At 40.4% G+C, this 20,887-nt stretch overlaps 1 protein-coding gene across 3 annotated transcripts in view; it reads right to left on the reverse strand.

Annotated features, from left to right (window-relative positions):
* SHISA9 (shisa family member 9) overlaps positions 1 to 8,327 on the reverse strand; it is a 175,512-nt gene extending 167,185 nt beyond the window's left edge. The window contains exons 1-2 of one of the 3 annotated variants that reach the window (XM_068206800.1): positions 8,185 to 8,327; positions 6,478 to 7,077 (exon numbers count right to left, since the gene is read on the reverse strand). In XM_068206800.1, the coding sequence (XP_068062901.1) occupies positions 6,478 to 7,001 (524 nt within the window). In that variant the 5' untranslated portion in view covers positions 7,002 to 7,077; positions 8,185 to 8,327. The other 2 variants (XM_068206799.1, XM_068206798.1) reach the window with 2 other exon arrangements.
* Between the last annotated feature and the right edge of the window lie 12,560 nt (positions 8,328 to 20,887).

Below are 20,887 nucleotides of genomic sequence, written 5' to 3' on the forward strand. Positions count from 1 at the left end.
TTAGGCCAGGCCCAGCCTGGTGCTGGCTGTGGGCTTGCCCTGCAGAGCTCCAGGCAGTCTGACAGACATCCTGCTCTGGTGACTGTGTAAGGACCAGTTCCACTGCCGAGTGTCCTGCTGAGTGTAAGGCATCCTTAGGTGCATGGATAAACGCACACACCCGGATCAGCCCTGTGGAGCCAGAGTTACTGACCAAGCTTTAAGCTCTGAAACTCCCAGCATGGCAACATCTAACTCTGTCTGTGAGTCTGTGCTATTTTGCCAGAGATCCATAGGAGCAGAATTAGTCCTTACCTATGAGCCAGAGCTACCTGCTGAACTACTGTGCACTAGGAAATAATTGGCCCACCTGCAGAAGCTGTTGCCTTAGGCAAAGGAAAGCTTTGTATGTGTAGTATGTGTTACCAGTGTCTTCAGTGCAAATCTTTTCTATTCAGGTCAATGCAAAATGGACCATTATTTACTTCCTTTTTGTTTTATTGTTTTTAATTTTTAGACCTCTTGAGTAATTTTTTAAGGGTGTGGACACATTTTCTGGGCACTATGCCTAGTTTAGTTTAATTTTCTACAAAATTATATACAGTGTCCCAGATATTGCATCAAGAAATACTGCCTTATGAACTAATATATAAATAAATGAAAAATAAGCACATTCCTTGGTGAAAGCCATGGCAAGTGCCATCTAGCTCCTCCCCTAGTGATATTAAGATTACTTCTGTGATATTATGATTTCTCAATCAAGCAGCACCATACTTTTAATTATTATAAAATAGTTAGCTTCATTTAAGTTGCAGAGAGAAATCCTGATCTGGATCTTGCTTTCAGACTGCTGGAACATTGCTTGGGTACACAGCTGAACAATACTGATATTTTCTTGTGTTTATGACTAACATTATGTTATTAAGATATTAGTTACAGTTGTGATCAACATGTTAGAGAATACTCTGTTGATCCTGGAAAAGGTCAGAAGACAGTAACCACATGATTAATGGTATCAGAGTAATGCTCCCATTTGAAGCAGTGCTTAGACTGCAGAAATAGCAGAGCTGGCCTACATAGCAGAATAATAAAAATTCAGCAGAAGAGATCTCACAAAGACATGTGGAAATTATGAAAAAGGAAAGCATTATATTGCAAAAACAATTTAAGATAAGTGGAGACCAAACCCATTAATATCTAGTCAATTTATGCAAATATATCTCTATACAGAGGAAATTATTGACATCAATATTAATTCTAATTCCAGAGGCACCTGGACACATTTCTGGGAAGGGGGAAAAAAAAAGTAAATGAAAGTTTCTAACTCCAGTGTGGCAGTTAAAACTGTGAGATCTAAGTAGTTCCCCACTTTGTGAGAGTGGGTTTTCAGAAATCCTTTCCTCATTGCTCTTAGTCTGATGGTAAATATTGTTTGCTGTAGACTTTAAATAACACCCTGTATGTTGGCAGATGAACTACTGCCTGTCTATGAAAATGCTAAGTTTTCTACCAGTTCATGGTAGCTCTTTTCAAATGATTTTCAAGGAGTTACCTTTCCAATTCCTTCTTCTGTATTAAGAAAAGATTAACTACTCACCATCAAGTTCTGGTTTTAACAACACAGCACCTATACTGTGTTAGCCAAAGTTGTTCAATCTTCTCAGGGCAGAATAGCTCATATAACTGAGAGCATGTCCTTAATTCTTCACTGATGTCAGAGAGAGTTAAAAATGTGTAGCAGCTTCAGTATCACAGAAGTACAAAGGAAATGCTGTACCTGCATTTTGTTCTTTCAGGGATTGGCCCATATAATGAAATGGATAAAGGGAAGCTTGTTCTCCAATCCATGACAAAATCATTGAACAGATGTTTGCTTTGAAAAACATCTGTCATAGGCCAGGAGACTTTTCAAATACCTAGATGCATTTGTCTTACCTAAATATAGTCATATAGATTTTGTTCATTATCTGAAGAAATTGTTATAATCAGTCCCAATGAAAAGCTTTACACAGAGGGTCTTTACCTGCACCCATGATATACTGGATGATTTTTTAAGGCAATGCAAAGTGGAAGACAACCTTCTAATCAGGAAGCAGTATCATTAAGACCTGTGCAGTGATATTGATTGTAGTATTACAAAAGTGGAGAAGTGTTACCTATGTAGGAGTTCAAGGACCAGAATTATACAAGTATCACAAAACTCCAGCATTTCTCTTGCCATAAGATTTTTCTTTTTGGATATGTAATACTTTTTGGTATGTAATATGTTACATACCAAAAAGAATATGTAATTCTTTTTGGTATGTAACATACCCATATGTAATATGGGGTGTTATAGAGCATGTGGAGCCAGGCATTTCCCTTATGGGTACAAGCTTAAAGAAGCTGAAACAGGTTATTTCATGAAAGGTCACTTGTCATATTTTGGTTCCAAATCTGGATCAAAACCCATAAGGGAAATAATTTCACACACTGGATTCAGGATTTTGGCAAGTCAGGCCATTTTTGGCCCCAACTACATGTCTTGTATCAGTATGATACAAGATGATCAGTAAAAGCCTTCAGTCCTGAGCTCAGCTCTGGGCACTTTCTTCCTTGTAAAGGAAGAAAGAAGAGTTCAGATGGTTCACAATATTTGTAAGACTGCTAACACACTGTCAGAAGCAGTGTTTTAAAAAACAGGAGTTACAGCATAAGAGCCTGATTATAAACATTTTCCTTTCAGTTCTTGGTTTGTTTGCACATTCTCTACAAGTATTGAGGAAGAAGGAAAAGCTGCAGTTGTATTTACAGAGTAATCTCCTCCATGCAACAGAGGTAAAGCTTTTTCATTTTCTATTCATTTTTGAGAGAGAATTCTCCACTTGAACTGATGGAGCCTGGCAGGCCCATTGGTGTAGTCTCAAGCAGCAAGAACGTGCTGCCCTCATATGCCTAACAACGCTCCTGGTCTGCTTCAGCAGGCAGATCAAATCTGTGTCCTCTCATGCACAACACTGCCACGTTCCCTCCCTCTGCCACAGCTCCCTCCTACACCATCTGATTTCCTTATTCTCCTCAAAAACAGGAGGGGAAAGGAAGAGCTACTCTGGATACTACTATTGCTGCTTAGTCTTGGACACTGTAGCTGAAGGGAATACTCATCTCCTTTTAACATCAAGGAACAAAATTTAAAATAAGGATAAACAAAATCTGCAAGGTCTAAAACGAAATACACCATGCAGAGTTAATTCTGTACTCCCCTCTCCATGTTCATCTTCCAGATTTACAGTTCCATGCCAACAGAAAGAAAATGTCAACAGTGCCATACCTGGCCTGTTTCCTCAAAACAAAAGGAAGTAACAAACTCTCTAAGAAAGGACAAGTCTTGACTTTTTTTTCTAAAGGGACTCGCCTAAAAGAGACTTTTTCCTATGGATTTTTTTCACTGATTAAATACATTTCCACAATGTTTTTTTCATTGTGAAATATATCAGGAAAATTCAGTGAAGTTAATGGAGTGTTCTTGGTTTGTTTTGGTATAGCAGTAAACAATATTTAATGAAAGGCAGCTGTATGGAAACTGTGGTCAGTTAATAAAGAAATCTTTCTTTATTAACATTGTACCACCCTTACACACACCAGTGTCTTACTTCAGCAGCAGATCTACTGACTGCAAGATGAAGTAATGCAAGAAATTAAAAAGTGTGGCACAGTTTTGCTTCCCATTTAGGAGTCAATGTTCTTATTCCCCTGTCAGGTCTCTGTTCATATTTTGAAATATTTTTAGTAAATCAAAAATGGAAATGTATCATTTACACCAGTTATACTCAGTTGATCATTTTTCTTAAAAAATCAGCCCCCATGAAAAAAAATCAGTTTCCATTATGCACTGTCTTTTTTTATAAGCAGTACTACCCCTTTCCTAGGTGAATTTTTTCATAGAAATGAAGGAGATTCAAATGTTTCATGTAGCCATTGGCTAGGCAGGGGAAAGAACACAATCTTAGCTAAGGAAATAGATGAGAAATCATTCTCTGTGTATTTCTTGCTGCCAGCCAAAATGGAGTAACACTTAGTACTTTTGCTGTGGCCTACCTAACACTCTCGATGCATTAAACTTCTGCTTATTAATAAGGTTCAGTAAAGAAAATAAATGTAGGAGGTGTTCTTTTTTGTTTTGGTTTTCTGATATTGTAGTGATGAATATTTAAAAGAAGGTGACTGTGAACACAGCCTACGTATTATATCAATTGTTGGTACTATTAACTGTTTGGATAGATAAATTATTTTTAAGCATTGCAGCCTTTTTTCAGAACATTAGTAGTGTAATATGGGCTAGAATGGAGTATTTTAGTTAAACACTCACTTGAGGACTAAGAGGTTACTTCAATTCTTCACTCAATGAATATATTTATAGATTGCCAAAAGGATTTACAAATCTAATTCCTTTTCAAATTAATGTTAAACCAATCCCACAACAGGAATAAGAGAGAACTTATTAAAAAAAAAAGCTACAGATCTTCTTTTTCAGAACATGACTAGCTATTATGTGTACTGAGTGGGTGACTGTTTTGCCATGTGATCATGACTTTCCAAGTTTCTATATAATCCTGCCTTGAACAGTTTCATGTACAAGATCACAGACGCTGTTAAGTAATCAAGGTAACAGACGACCTTTGCTAAGACCCACTTCCGAAACCTAATCTTTATGCATACATGACTTGAGGACATGGGAATGATTTTCCAATCCCCCATAATTCTACTTCCATAAACTGAGACAGAATATCCTTTCAGAATACTTCACACCTGTACTTTAGATAGCAAATATTTCTATTCACAGAAGCAGGACCTATTTAAGCCATAATTTGCAGGGATGGCTATAACTTCACTCTGTTCTGGGCTTTGTGAATATTACGAGCCCTCTTTTTTTGCCTGCACAAAGACCCATATAGAGAGAGACTGAAGCAAGGGAGAGATTTTTGCAAACAAGCTCTGTGGATTAAAATTTAAAAAATAAATTGGGACCCATGTATTGTTTTTCTCAATTTATATTCAAAATGTCTAAAGGATTATCATACCTTCCTCAACAAAAAAAAGTCTTTCCAGAAGTATCACTGATACACGCTGTTGACTAAAATTTCTGCAATGTGCCTTTTTCCTCAGTAGTAAAGCATATCCATATCAGCCAGTTTATAAATAGCAAATAATAGGTCATGGACTGGTGATGCATTTTCAGGAGTATTTCTGTGACTTTCTCTGTTCATTTCAAAATAAGCAGTTAATCAAAAAGTCATGCAGAAACTTCAGTAAAAATGAGACTCCAGGTGTTGAGTTGATCTCTTGGACTGTCTTTCAAAGGATGACTCTTCATCTAAGCCTTAAAGATGGTGGGCTACACCATTAGCAGTCGGGGCAAGAGGAAGTTTTCTGCCACACTGCATGTCCAGTAGAAGGTATCCTTTCATTGTATTTCATCACTGAAGTTGGCCAATATGCTGGGATCTATTTAGACTCTTTAATGGATCTGTTTGCCTTTTTTAATGCCTTTCCCCCATCTGCTTTACTTTCATGTGCCTGGGATTAGCATAAAGAATCAGACAGGCTGCAAACTTGACAAATGTGTTATCCTTGATTTTGAACTGCTGTGACAATCTGGGTTTGGAATATGTTGTTAAAGACACTGGGCTCTGTCCCGAGCTGCCCACCTGCCTATCCACCACTAGGCAGCCAGGATCTGGAGTAGATGGTACACAGCATTCCTAACTCTAGGTGGGGGAGGTTCTTTTTGATATAACTCAGCCATTACACCGTGGAGACAGTTAGAACACACACATACATGGATGCAGCAAGACTTTCATATTCCATTTTTTACTTCTCAACAGTAACTGAAAAAATGTTAAGAAATTCTACAATAGCTTTTCCTTTTTGTGTCTTCCTCTTCCCTTCCACCCTGACTCATTTTCACAGCTTAGAAATTTTACAAATAGCTCACACACTTGCAAGGGCTGGAGGAGTAGGGAAGGTCCTGCCAAAACCATTTTGCAGCTGGAGAGGGAGGGTGAGATGGTATTTGTTTACATCCTTCTGTTGAGAAGTAAAAACATTTTCTAGTCTTTGAAACTGTTGGAAGAGGGAACACATCAGGCTTTCTATAATTCAGTGCTGCTGGTTTAAGAATTTGTTTTTCTATTTATGCACAGTATATCTGGGAACACTTGCTGGATCTTGTTAGGGAGAGGGTCAGGCACTGCAGATAAAAATGGACTACTGTCTATGCAGACTCCACAATTATCCCTAGTCTTCCTCAATATGCATGTTCTGTGCTAACCCGGGCTGGGGGCACCACAGGAGCTCTGCTCAGCAAAGTTGGTCTCCCTCGGTTGCCTTGCAGGGGAATGCAGCCTGCCTGGCAGGAGTCGTCTGTTTGGCAGGGACACATGGGCTCCTCTCTCCTCTCTAGGGGCTGGGCAGAAGGTAGGGGGGAAGGGGACCCTGCTGCCTGGCACTCAGCCTTACCTGGACATGTGCTCCCGCTGGGGTCTGTGTGCCTTCTCCAGCCCTAGTTTGGTGAAGATCCCCACCAGCACCATGACTGCTACAACCCCACAGATGATGTAGACAATAAGGTTGGTTTTATCCCGGGTAGGGTCATGCAGAGGGTCGTCTATGCGGGAAGGAGGCTTCCCAGTGTTCATCCACAACGGCGTCTCATAGTTTGTGCAGGTGCTTTGATCCAGCCTTGTCTTCTTGAACTTGCAGCAAAACCTGAAGCCACAAGTGCCACAGCAGAAGATGAACTCCCCCGAGCTGCAGTTAAAGGGGGGGTCCCACTGCCCCATCACGTCAAAGTAGCCCCTGCAGAAGTCTGGGGTGGGAGGTGGCTCGGAGGGGTCTATCTGCTCCCCGAGGCTGGAGTGGTTTCCTCCCGAGAGCACCACAAAGCTCCCCAGCTGCTGGCCAGCTTTTTCCTGAGCCCGACACACCAGCGTGAGAAGGTCCGCCACCAAGTAGCCGAAGAGCAGCCGAATAAAGCCTTCCATTCTGCCTCCCAGCCCCGGCTCAGCGATGCTGCTGCCGCCGCCGCTCGAGCTGCTGGATGCTGCGCTGCGCCAGGAGCTGAACATAAAGGGGCTCCGTCAGGAGCCGGGCGTCCGCTCAGCCCGCGCTCGCCTCCAGCACCACGGACAGCCCCGAACGGGCCGGGCAGGGTCCGCAGCCCCCGCGCAGGGTCCGCAGCCCAGCCCCGCTCCGCTCCGCTCCGGAGCAGCGAGCGCGCGGCACTTGTGGAGCGGAGTGCGCGTGAGAGGGAGCGCGGGAGGAGGAGGAGGAGGAGGCGGAGGAGGAAGAGGAGGACCGAGGGGTGGAGGTGGCGGCGGCGTGCGGGGCACCGCGCCGGGCTGGCGAGAGGGGCGTGGAGGGGCCGCCAAGCGGGAGGGTTGAGGCGAGGGCGCTGCAGGGGCGGGAGGAGGAGAGAGGGCGAGCGAGGATCCTCCCCGCGCAGCCTGGTGCCAGCGCGGGGCACCGGGGGCACCCACCTTCCGCTCCCCCGCGGAGCCCGGCGCGGTCTCTCGCACAACTCCCTCAGGCACCCGCGGCGCCCGCCGAGCCCCGCCCGCGGCCGGGCTGCCAGGGCAGGGCGCGGGAGGCTGGACGGACCCGCGGCGGCATCCAGCCGCCGGGGAAGGGAGATGCGCCGTGGCGGGCGGGCGAGCGCGGTGCCAGCGGGGAGAGCCCAGCCCGTCCTCTGAGGCGGCCGCGGGAAGCTGCGTGCCAGAGACGGGGCTGCCCGCCCGCCCGTCCCCCCCGACAGACCCGCTGAGGGCCCGGCGACTTCTCCCTTTCTCTCTCCCTCTCTCTCTCCCCCTCTCTCTCTTCCTCCCTTCCAGCCCGTCTGTGAGGCTCTCCGTCCTCGCATCAGCCCCGCCGCAGAGCCGACCCCCGCCTCGCCCCCCTCACCCGCTCCTCGCCATCCCTTACATAAGAGACTCCCCGTCCCGGCGGGCGCTCCCCATAGGTGCGTCTCCAAAAGCGCGGGAGCGCCTCCTCGTCCCCTGCCTCCCTCAGCCCGCCCCACGCCGAGCGGGGTAGGGGGCAGCCGGCTCGGCCCCGGCTGGGCTGGGCGAGCCTGGGGCAGCTCCGCGGCAGGAGAGCTCCTCTGCCGATAAGTAGAGCGCTCCTTCTCCCGGGAGCTCCTCTCCGAGCGCTCTCCGGAGACGCACTCACCTGCGAGGCAAAGGCAGGTGCCGCGGGTGGAGCGGCGCCCATGGGGCCGCACCTCAGCTAAGGCCGGGCGGGAGAAGGCGCTGCCCTGGCCCCGGCTTGCCGAGCACAGGTACAGCGGTGCTCGCAGTGCATGCTGCCGAGCAGGGCTTTGTCTGCTAAACATCAGCTGCTCCTGCACATCATTTATTTTAAAATCTCCTTATAGTGTCAGTCAGTTGGCTCCAGAGGGCACGGTGAGGCAGCGGGTTGTTTGCGAGATACAGAATTGAAATAACTTCCCCTAAACAGAGAACTGACTCTGGGAAAGACTTTTTAGTGATTCGCTCTCCATCCCTGTTACTTAACTCTCTCATCTCTGTCGTTTGGTTCGGCGGTAACCTGTGCAAGTAGCAATAATATTATCCTGAATACTATGCTGCCACCAAATGTAGGAAATAAGCCCACTGTGGTGTGACTGAGCAGCGCTGAAAGCCGCTTCCCTTCTCCTCGGGGCACGTCCCTGAGTGCCTTGCCGTGGCCTCGCGGGCTGCCCGTGGCTCTGGGGAAGGCTGGTGTGCTGGGGCTCTGCCATGCCAGGCTGCCCTCCCTCCGCCTCTGCATCCCTGGCGCTCTTCAGGAACTTGGGCCAAGTCCGTGTGGAGTTGTTACGCAGTAAATAAATGGAAAGGTGAGGCAGAGGACAGAGCAGACGTTTGGAATCTGAGAGGCCTGTAGTTAGCTAATTGCAATCCTTTGCCTTCTCTTAAAAATAGACTCTAAGTACAGTGATGATTCCAGTGAACAGTTTGACAGTAAGCCTGGCATCTTTGTCCAGGAGGTAGGTTAGAAAGCCCCTTTATTTCTCACCAGAGAAAAACAATCAGTCCTAGCCAAAAACCAGCCTTTCTGGGTTTTAATATTTAATTCTTAAAACCTCCACCTCATCAACATCCCCTTTCAAGTCTCCTCTGAAATCATTCCTCCCTTGTGTATACTTCTCTCTGCTATTATTTATTATTTAACACTTTATGATGCAGTTTGTGCTGAAAATACTGCACAAAATGAATCTTTTCCATACTTATTATTGCACCTAGAGACATTTAAAGTCCAGTCTGTCAAGCACTTAAGATTATGCAAGTTTCCCTGTTGATTTGACAGCTAAAAAGCTGCTTAAATATTTTGCATGATTAGTGCTATACAAGTGTGGAAATAATAACATCCAAACACGATTTATTTTATGGGTTATTAAGCCCGACTAAATATGGTACGAGTTTCTTGTTTTGCTGCGTTCCTAGGGTTTTCCTTAAGAATTTCCCTACAAAAAAAGAAGCCCAAAGGATTTAGGCTAGAACCTGACATCTGTGGCATTCAGGTCCATGAGATCAGAACTCAACCTTACGTGACATGTGCTTGGGTGATCAAACCTTCTTGAAAAATAAAAACATTTTCTATAGCACCAAGAGATTTTGGATAAGACCCATGGAACCCAGAATCCATAAATAACGCTAACCTTAATTAATTTTAAGTTACTTCAGTTGCTATGCTTTCTCTGCTGCTTAGTTGTATTAGCAGTGAAGTTATTTTAGCTGTTCCATGTCTTAGAATTCTAATAGTGAACTGGAGTTGTTCTAGACTGGGGCACAAACCATTTTTACTAGACCTGTGGCAGCATGCTTTAATGGCTTCAGAGCATATATTTCTAAGAACACCTGCATGACCAAAATATAAACCCATTAGTTACAATAATGGAAATAAAAGTTGAGAGAAATTAGTATTACACACAGTACTGAGGCACATTTTGGGTCATTGTGTGATTTATAAAAGTTTTGCAATTAACTCAGTCAATAAATGTCTTATTTATTTCAGTTATGCTTAACAAGTTGAGAAACATGAAAGATTTCCTGGTTTCACACCATCATCTTCCACTTTCAAGACTTCAAGAATTTCAAGGCTTCTCTTTTTGACATTGCTTTAAGGCAAGTAATAATTGTCTACTTTTCTAGAGATTTATCCCGTAAAGAATGTTCTTTGCCTCTGAAATAACTGAGAGGATGAATGTTTCAACCTGAACCTACAGAGTTCTCTTTACTCATGTATATATCCATTTAATTAGGTGGAATGCTTACTTTAGGCACCAGCTGTATACAAAATTCTTGTTATATTTTCCCTCTAATTTCTTTGACTTGTTTTCACCAAGATGATGTGAATCAATTGTAATGCTTGTAGTTCAACTTTAACCTAGAAAATAGGCACCTTTTCTGGTAATAACATATACTCATGTCACAGGGAAGCTGCATATACTCTGTTTGTTGAATTTTGTGTGGAATTGTATCTAGAACTGATTCTTGCAGGGTTTTTTTATGTAAATAAGAGAGTTTGAAAAAGAGTAAAATTACGAGAGAAAGTCAGTGAGTTAACCTGAATGCTGAGATGGTGGCAAATATGAAGAATATAAAACAAGTAGACCATATAGAGCAATTGCAATTATTATGTTAAAAATTCTGTATTTAATTTTTTAAAATAATAACAATGTTGATGCAACCTTTGAGTAAATCCCTGGAACTGATTACCTGACAGAGAGAATAGTCCTTTGCTGAGCACTGAGTCAATGGAGCTTTCTAGCTAATCATTATTCCCAAAAAATGCCCTATAGCTCAATCATTACTATTAACAGACATTCCAGAGCTCTGAATATCTGTCAAAAAAAACCACCTATCCAGGCCTGATCTCAGGCAGTATTGATGTGAAAGGTATTTTGTGATAAGAAATGTTGTGTGGAAATTGGAATGAAGCAGTCAATGTCTGTTTCCTTGGTAGTCTCTTCATGCTGTAGTGGAGTATCTGGATGTAGATCCAAAATGTTTTGTGGCTAGAGAGCAGAAGAAGTGATGATTCTTCTGTGCCAGATGAAGTGGCAGCAGGTTTGTTATCACTGCCTTTAAAAGAACAGTTCAGTGGTGGAAGATGTCTGCTGGGCAGCACTAGGGAAGCTTGAGACCTGGAAGAAGTCTGAGCAGACATGAGTTATAGAACTCTCTCAAGAAAGAGTAAAAGAAGTGTGTTTTATCAAGGAGGCTACAAGTGGCATAATGTTTATAGATACTGAAAAAAAATCCTATGATTCACAAATACTGTAAATCACAGTATCCCACAACACAGAAGTTTGGAGGTTTTTTTTTAACAGCTCTACATTCTTGAATTCATGTAGATCAGACAGCCGCATTTGCTTCTACCAAGTTCTGTCACTCCTCTATGAGCAGTGACCTTCCCCAGAGGTATTAGTCTTGCTGGGTGGTTAAAATGCTTTTTGTTTTAGTTACATAGCAAACGCTTCATAAGCCTTTGCTCTTCTAACCAATAACTGCAATCATTAGTGTATCAGTACAACAATGTGTGAAATCCCAGCCTGCATTGTGTTGACACTAAATCCACTTCTGCTTTTATAAATAGTGAGCACACATCTTCTAGCTAACCTTTCCCTTTCCATAAAAAATGATGCACATATGGACTAGGACAGAAGCAGCTTGTACTCATAATTTCATGGATTCATAGCAATTTTAATAGGAACATCTCACAAACATTGAGCACTTCTTTGTTATTGTCATCAGGTCTCAAAAAATACACTTTGCATGTAGGAAAGGGATCACCATCAAGAGATTTTAATGAGCCAAGACGTGCTACTTGAATGAAAAACCATGAGAGACTTGATTTTATGGCTTACTGAGAAGGAACATAATTTATTGCAATTCTATAATGTAGAAATTACCTTTATAACCTAATATTTTTCCTCTTCAATCTTCTTGTAAAACCTAAACTGTAGTAATTACATGGGTTGGGTTTGAAGCAGGCAGTAACAGCAACCACATTTGGAGTGGACTTCATGAAATCCCAAGAGTTCTTGTAGCTTCAGCTTAATTCAAAGGAGATTAAGAAAATTCAGATAAAATTAGAAGGTAAATCGAGTACTTGCAAATAAACATACAAGAGCACATACATGTATAGTGCAAATGTCTTCAGTATACAGCAGTGGGGAAAAAGTGCCAACAGGTCTAAAGCAGCTTCCAGCAGTGCAGCTGTAAAATGAGCTGTGCCCTCGGGTTTGCCTGTTGCACAGCTACTGCTCCGATCCTGAACAAGGAAAGCTGACAGCCAGTTTCTCTGGCAAAACTGATGTTACTTTTGAATTGTAGCAATATTGCAAGTACCTGTGAACAAGGTACGTTTCTGCTTGTTATAAATTAGACTGACATGGAATTTAGATCTGGAATGATTGACCGGGTGTCTGAGGATTACTGCAGCTGACAAAGAAGGCTCTGCAGATCATTGCAAACTTGTGCCAACAAAATCTTTATCTTGTTAACAAAAAAAAAAAAATAATATATATATATAAATAAAAGCTACACAGGATCAAAAAAAATTGGAACTGCTTTTGTATCTTTCCAACTGAAAAGCAAACCACCTTTGTTCCCATGAGTTCAACTTTTCAAGGCAGAAAGGAAGACTTTCTAAACAGGCCTAAAATAGCATTAAAAATTGTCAAGGTTAAAGTGAGTATAATAGGCTGTACACTGTGCCTGAGCATAGAGAAGCTGTGCTTAGATATAGAACAGGGCACATAGGAGAGAAAATTTTCTGATCCTCTGCTGTTTGACTCTGGCATATGTTAGACCAGCTGAGGAGCTGATCTAACCAATACCTCTTCTAAAACTCCTCAGCAACTGAGATTAAGAGGTAGACAAGTTTAGTCTGCAGTGTGCATTCTTCAGGCCTGGAACACTCATGGATAGAAGGCAGAACAATAAGTCAAATCGATGAGTCAGTTAAGGTCTGCCGGTTTCAGCACTAATAACCCTCAAGGGCTATAGAAGTGAGCTGTAAACCTCAGAAGTGAACAACTTGCTCTTCACAGAAATGTAAAGTTGCTGTATTACTTAACTAACAAAATATTTTAGCCACCATATATTTTGCATGTCTTCCAAAATGTTCTGTCAAGCAACCAAAATCAAAAATTCTTATTGAAAATTAGACCTTTTCAGTGTGCTTTCCTGATAATAAGCTTTAATGATGTCTCCCTGTATCACTGTCACAACATGCCCATCAGGAGCTTGATGTATTTTGAGTCTTACATATAGTACTAATATAGGGATGCAGGAACTTTCAGATTTATGAATAAGAAAATTTCTCTTGACAGTTCCATATTTAAAGGATGCTAACTGTTAAAAAGATGTTCAGGATTTTAAAATGCTAAGTCACGAGACAGCTGAAATAAGTGGTACAAAGTAATTATGGTCAGAGTTCTGTGATACCTTTTTAATTCTATGACACAGTTATCAGTGTCAGGTGATGCTGTCACCAGTTTTCAGGTCACCGTCAGATTCACTTATATGACTGTAGGCCTGGCCAAGAGGGTCAGATGTCAAGAAGGTTAAACATCCACGGACCAACTCAGTATCTGCTAAATTCAACAACTGTCTTCTCACTAATTTAAAATGGAAACTGCACTGCACTGAGTGATTTTGCTCAAGAGATGCTGAATAATCACAGCTTACATGAAACCACCAGATGTCTGAGTGGTCAGTACATCTGAAAACCGGGTCACATATTTGAAAGCCCAATAATGAATTCAGAAACTAAATTTAGGCCCATATGTTGGAAAGCTGTTGACGTGCACAAATACACACACAGGTTCCAGACCACACTTTTAGGCAGATGGTAGCAACTGTCCCTTCTTGACTCCACTTGACAGCCAACTGTAAAGAGCAGTGCTAAAGCTGGCTCCAAAGGGCTTTGCTTCTCTGTCCTTTAGCATGAAAGCCAGTGAGAAGAAATAACCTATCAACCAGGTATACTGACAGATGGGTCAAAAACCCAGGAAGATTTCAAGGTGGAAGAGTAAGTGCCATTCCTTATGTTTTCCTTCTAGACAGCATTCTGATAATGTTAACAGTATTCATCATTAATATTTCTGAGCACAGTGCAACTCTGTTACACCTACATAAATGCAATATCTATCTAGAATATCTGTCTAGGTACTCTGTTATACTATCTTGAATGAAAAGGCATCAATCTAATTTCCTTGCTCTTTGCATAAAGTCAAGATTAAACTGAAAATTTAATGCTCAGAGTAACCAATGTGTAGCAGAACATTTTTAATAATTGTTTTGGTGGTTTTATAACATATATTTGCTGAGAGGTTTTTTTATTATTGTGAAAGTGCAGTGATCCCACAGCTGGATAAATAATAGGACAAATAAAAGGATTTTAACTGCAATGTGAAATGCACATCAGGGAGTCTTAAGAAGTGCTACAAAAAGATGCTGACAGCAGATTCTTGTGGTATCTTTTTGTTGTAGTGTTTACTTAAATCAGCAGATTATCTCTAACCTGCTAAATATAATCCTATGTTAATAAAATATTTAGGATATCTGTTCCCTAATACATATATTTTGGAGATTATTGCAGAGTACAATAAGGTTAAACACAGTTTTATCACAAAACACTGGTATCTGAGAGTACAGCTGCAGAATGGATTGTTTAATCTGTAAGCGATATAGGCAAGTAACTCAGGAGTAAAATGCAAAGAAGCTGTAAAAGGAATATTTCAGTGTAATATGGAAATAATATATATATGCATATACTTATATATATATAGTTACATATACACACACACACACACACACATAGACACATCTATAGGGCCAGTTGTAACAGAATACTTGGTAAGAGGACAATTCACAATTTTCTTGGGTGTGTGTGGGAATCAGTCTGTCATTCACTCCCACACACCTGACAGAAAGCTGACCCATTTAAAGGCAATTTTGTAATTTCTATACACCTTGAGCCCTTAAACAGGATTTTCCAGTTTAACAAATTCTCTCTGAATGTAGGGATTGATCTTCTTTAAAAAGAAAAAATAACAAAATTTAAAAGGAAATTGCTCATAATTTCTATGCAAACTAGAACAGTTGACATGAGCCTTGATTATATGATTAACAAAGACATAATTTAGATGGCTGAACAATAGGTTCACTTTCCTACATAAACAATGCAAATATTTCAATACATAAAATGACCATAAGTGAAAAAAGAGCAGATATCTCATAATACCCAATTATCTCACTTGTTTCTGTCATAATGTTTAGCTCAAGTTAACAAAAAAAGAAGACACTAAAACACTTGCACAGCAAGATCTGAAATAGATCCTCCATGTAAAATCTCAGCCTGGGTCCAGTGTTCAAATTTTTGGTCTCATTGCACAGGATGTTTTTAGTATTAGGTCTGTTGACTATCAATAATTAAGTATTGATAGCTGTATGCAGTCTTGACTCATTATTATTAACAGGAATACTACCATTAAATTCAATGGGGTGAAGATTTCACTGTAAGGAACAAGATTTTATAAGTTTATTCTCATTGAGATGTTCTTTATAGGACATAATATTCTGTTTCTTTCAGTGGGGTAATTTTATAATGCTAATGAAAGCAAACCCAAAATCTAACATTAAAGGCTACAGAACAAACAAACAAACAAACAAACAAACAAAAAAAAAAAAAAAAACAGGAAAAGTTAAAGACAAAAATACAAAGGCCACAGTGGGATCCATATTATGTGAGAAAATATATAAATATTTAAGGAAATAATATTTCCACATGTAATACAGCTTTAAGCTCCAGCATATCTGCTGTATGTTCCTGAAAATGTATTCAGCCAGCTCTCAGGTGTCTCTGTGCATCAATCCATGGAAGCCCAAGGGAGGCACATTCTGCTGGCACAGGGATAAGGAGAGCTCTCTGGCACATACACGCAGGGAAGCTGCCTGCACTGCTTGGGAAACCAAGAAAAATCAGCAGTGTATTCAACAACTCTTGTTTCCACCTCCCTGCCTCCATCCATCCTAAGCATCTTCTCTGTGCTCTGTGTAAAAGGATGACGGCTCCTTCTCACTCCCTTCATGACCTTTCTGGAGCTGGAATTTTCTGGGACAAGAGAAGAGTCATCTCTATACCATGTACAGATGCAATTTTCTTGGCAACTGACATACAGCTATGGAGTTGAATCCCTGAGGAATCTCAGCTCCTTAAGAACAAAATGTAAAATCCCTTATTTTCACCTGCTTGTTCAATAATCATAACAATAGCAACAACAACAAAGCCATCCCTCCTAGGACTCAAGGAAAAACTACAGATCCTTTACTGTGGTTACACTTAGAACTTGTAAAGGTGTTTTGATACCATGGTGATGAACACATCATAAATGCCAAGATAGGCACTGGATCCAGCTGGCACCTCTCCCTCCTCCCCCACACATCATGGTGTTCACCACAACAAGTTTATGATTTTGTCCTAAAAATCTGTTGAGTCCTGTTGGTCTTTATGAATTCACTTGCAGAAATCACAAAATGCTCTCTTCCCTTTGATTTAGTCTAGACTGTATAAGAGGTGCATGATTTTTTTTTCAGAAATTATATCCATATGATATATCATTCTCTTGAAAAAAAAACCCTCTTTAAAACCCTAGCTGATAAATAAATATGAATACTCCTTCTTGGAAAAAAATTATATACCTGTCTTCTCAGTCAGTTTAGGAAAGTTTTACCCAGGATGGTATTATTATATTTGTTCAGTTGAGATTTATTGTTCAAAAGCTCAAACAGAAAATCCTCTAAGTTAACTTCTACCTTGTACTTTTTCTGTTTACATTGGTTTTATTTAAGGATGAGGGGGTTAGATTTTTTTATCTAGAAGATGAGATAAATACTTGCTAGACTAGGTTATGTAAGAACCCAGAAATATTACAATTCTCTTTTCTTACAGGAAATGTGTGAAAAATAATAGTAGTCTCAGTGATTCACTAAATCTTTCTCGATATATTTACTAACTGTAAGTTTTAAATAGTAAACACTGCTATTTTAAATTTACAGTTTATTCCAGTTTGCACAGTACAAGGATGCCATTGTGTTTTACACTACTTTGTGTCCTTGCTGGCAGCTTCATTATAAGTCAAAGGCTGAGTGGGTATGGACAAGGTGTAAATCTTTCAGCTGCAAAGTATTCTTACGACTAAGTAGAAGAAATTTTTTTGCAAGGAAAGCAGACATTTATAAACCAAGGTTTATAAATCTGCTATTGAGTGTATTAAAATTAAAAATTAAACATTTTTCACTGACAAATTTATTTTGAAAGAACTTTAGCTACTGAAATATTTTATCTGTTTACATACCTGGATGCTTCCAAAACAGTTACATTTCAAAAGATGAAGCAATAGGTACTGGGAGAATATTAGTAGATGAAATTCTGTGGATCTAAATGAGACCAGGGCTCCTTTTAGACAGGATGAATTTCACTTTTTATTTGCTTGAGTTGCAGAAATTTGATTAACCAAAGTTTATCCAGAAGCAAATTAGTGCAGAAGTGTGAAAATCAGAGCATTGAGACTACTATCATAGCCCTATGCTGGCTTTTTTTATCCAAAGAGTCCAATTAAGCAAACCTGGCAGAAACCTTAAAAGTAAGTATTTTCTGCTGGTTGCTAGTAAAAAATTGATCCCTCTTTTTTAGAGAGAAACTGTACCTGTTTTCCAACAAGTAGCTGAAGGAGAAAAATAGAGTGCAATACCAGAACTACACAGATTTCTTCTGGCTCTGGAGGCCAAGAGAAAAGACTGGAAATTCTAGTACCAGCCTGCTTATAATATAATTATTTCTGGCTGACAGCAAGGTAACAGATGCTTCTTCAGGTCAGGGCTTCCCAACCTTCTCCTAGGAAAGCTTTCCATGCTTTTTCACACTAGCTGGCCTTCGATTATTGTGGCACATCATGGGCACGAACAGCCCACGTGCAGATCTCTCAATCCTTTAAAATGCACAGTGGGAGGGTCCCCACTACAATTTAACAATACTGACTTACAAAATTGCACCTGCACAGGAAAGAAATTTAGCCTTAAACAGTTTGTTCAGCCCCCAAAAATGTTGTTGGAGAAAGCTTAGGGCAAACAGAAGTTACAGTTTACTATAGTTTGCCTGAAAATAAATATGTAAGTCAACCTGGTTTTCAGTTAGGTTTTACCTTTTCTGGAGACAAATTAGTCCTGAAGGTTTTTAGAGAAGCAAATGGAATATTTGCTTTCCCACCTGCCTGTTCCAGCAAGGAATGCAATGATCTCCATCTAGGTAAGCCTGGAAGTATAATAATAAATGCTCTTTTGCTAGAAGTTCAGCACTGGCAAATTCTCACCAGTTCAGAATTATTTAATACTTTTTGCAGAAATTATCATAGATAAGACTAGATTAGATTAGAACTGCTTGAGAACTGATAGTTTAGTGAAGTGCAGCTTGTTGATACAGTATTACATTTTGTGCATCAAATAGGTATAGTAAGATCTTCACCCATTGAATCCAATTCATCACAGTTTTTTTTATATTGTATACATATTTTGTGTATATATACATAATATATATACATAGATATGCTTTTTCCCCAAAGTCAGTTGCTCTGTTCCAAATCTTAAAATATTTTTCCATAGTGTTTTTCTTGGAGAATAAACTGAAGTGCAGATTCAGATACATTATTATATGCTTCTTAGCATGCTGAGCTCTTAAGATGTTTAGAAATATTGTGTAACTGCAAAAAAGACACAGTCAATTAATTCCTTCATTTGAATAATTAAACATTTTAAATACTCCCTCCATACCTTATGTTCAGCTCCAGATCTATTACTAATAGTAGCTTGTACTGTATACTGCAGGAGACTGTTAGGCACATGATTCCTAAAACCTGGTGGGGAGAACATTTCCTGGCACTATGAATTTACCTACCCAATGACAAAGTTGTCTTCTTCTAATTCAAACATGTTTCACACTGCAGTAATTACTCCATATGAATATTGTGCTTTTATTTTAATGAAAAATTCAGCACAGTTAATTATTCCAAAAAACTGTTATGGTTGATGAATCCATCCAGTTGCATTCAACAAAAATGCTAATCACACTTCACCATTTTTGAGCTGTTTCTGGTTTACCACTCATTCCAGTGTCATGGTCTATTAAGTAAGTCCACAAGATAAATTCATGACCACGGGTTTGTGGCCAGACTCTGTGTTGTCAAGTGGGTGTTGTCAGGATGTCATGGCTAGAGAGGGTTTGTTACATCTCTGTGCTGAGGACATCCCTACAGACACACAGCCCCCAGTGTCCCTGCTCAGTGGATTGGCATTGTGCCATTTGCTCACTCTCAGGGCCATTCTGGGACAGTGTGCAATGTCCACCATGCTTTTTGAATGAGCCTGACTATGCTTCATAGCAGGAAGGTCTTAGTTCCATCTGATTTTAAAGCCAGAAATGGGTGGCACAGTTTGTTTTGGAAGGACACTGGGTTTGTTTGCCACAGAGTACGTTTGGAAGGGTTGGATGTAGCATCTTCTCATTGGTACCCTACTCTTGTACACACCCTTCTGCAGTTCCTTACTGTGTATTCCTGCAACCAACTGGCAAACATCAAAATTATCTTTAAGGGCTCCAAGTCATCTGCAGAAGAGGCACTTGAGTTAATTTCTATACTTTGCCGGATGTACAGGGGACATATATTTATGGTGATCATCCTTCAGCATATGTAGGAATGGATCAATAAGACCAAGCAATATTTCCATGAATAAAAATTTACTTCTCCCTTGTTTCAAAACTGGAAGAAATTGAAAGAGTGGGAAAGCCACTTTTCTAGTGTCAATTAGTTTGGATTTTTATGCTTGGACATTGGAGTCTATTACATTTGTAACAGAGATTTGAAAACTACTGGAGCATTAAAAATTTGAAAGAACACTCTGGGAATACAGACAGTGTTTGCTGTCATTGACTGAGTTGTTATGAGTAAGTACAACTGGAAGGAATCTGAAAAAAATCATTGCAAACACGGGGAAGGAGGCTGGTAGTTGAAGTGAAGGATAGTACAAAACAGGTGGATTACATTTGCCTTGTAGGGCATGCAGTCTTGTCTTCATCTATTTTTAATTTTAAAAGTAGAAGCTTTGTGGTGCATGTTATGTCTTCACTCATAAATCAGCCTCTGTGTGCCTCTACCTGTGTCCAAATTTTTTGTTATTTCTTTTTACCCAAGGCCTGTAAAACATCTACAGATCTTAGACAAGGAATCTGAGGGAAGTGGAAAATGTTATTTATTGCTGAGATAATACTGTTGAAAAATGGATCCTTCTGGTTATCTAATACAATCGTTAATGGGAAAAGAAAGGTCCTTGAAATTCTGAGAAACAAAAGTGCTAGACACAGCTGAAGGAGAGTCCACACTGAAACCTGAAAAAAATCAAGTACTATTTAATTTTCAAATCACATTTCCTACAAATTAAAATAAGGGGTTTGTAATAGTGATAATTACCTATTCAGCATCCTTCATCAGTCTCTGAACTCATTTTCTTTAGTCATTACTTGAGTGAAAAAAAAACTTAAATGGGTCATTTATGGTTTAAATTAATCTGTGCTTTTCCCGGAGTACCTCCTTTGTTCACCTCCAGCTTTAATTACTGAAAAACATTTTGTTTTATAGAAATCTGTGGCAAAATAGATGCATCCTTCATAGTCATCCTATTTCAGGAAGTACAGTGACTGCTATATTAGTGACATCACATATGGTAAATTCAATTTTAAGATCTACTTCACATGCAAACCCTGGCACACAATATGAGAGAATGCTAATGTGTAGAAGAGTTCTATGAAG

This window comes from Anomalospiza imberbis, chromosome 16, assembly GCF_031753505.1.
Source record: "Anomalospiza imberbis isolate Cuckoo-Finch-1a 21T00152 chromosome 16, ASM3175350v1, whole genome shotgun sequence".
Taxonomy (NCBI): domain Eukaryota; kingdom Metazoa; phylum Chordata; class Aves; order Passeriformes; family Viduidae; genus Anomalospiza; species Anomalospiza imberbis.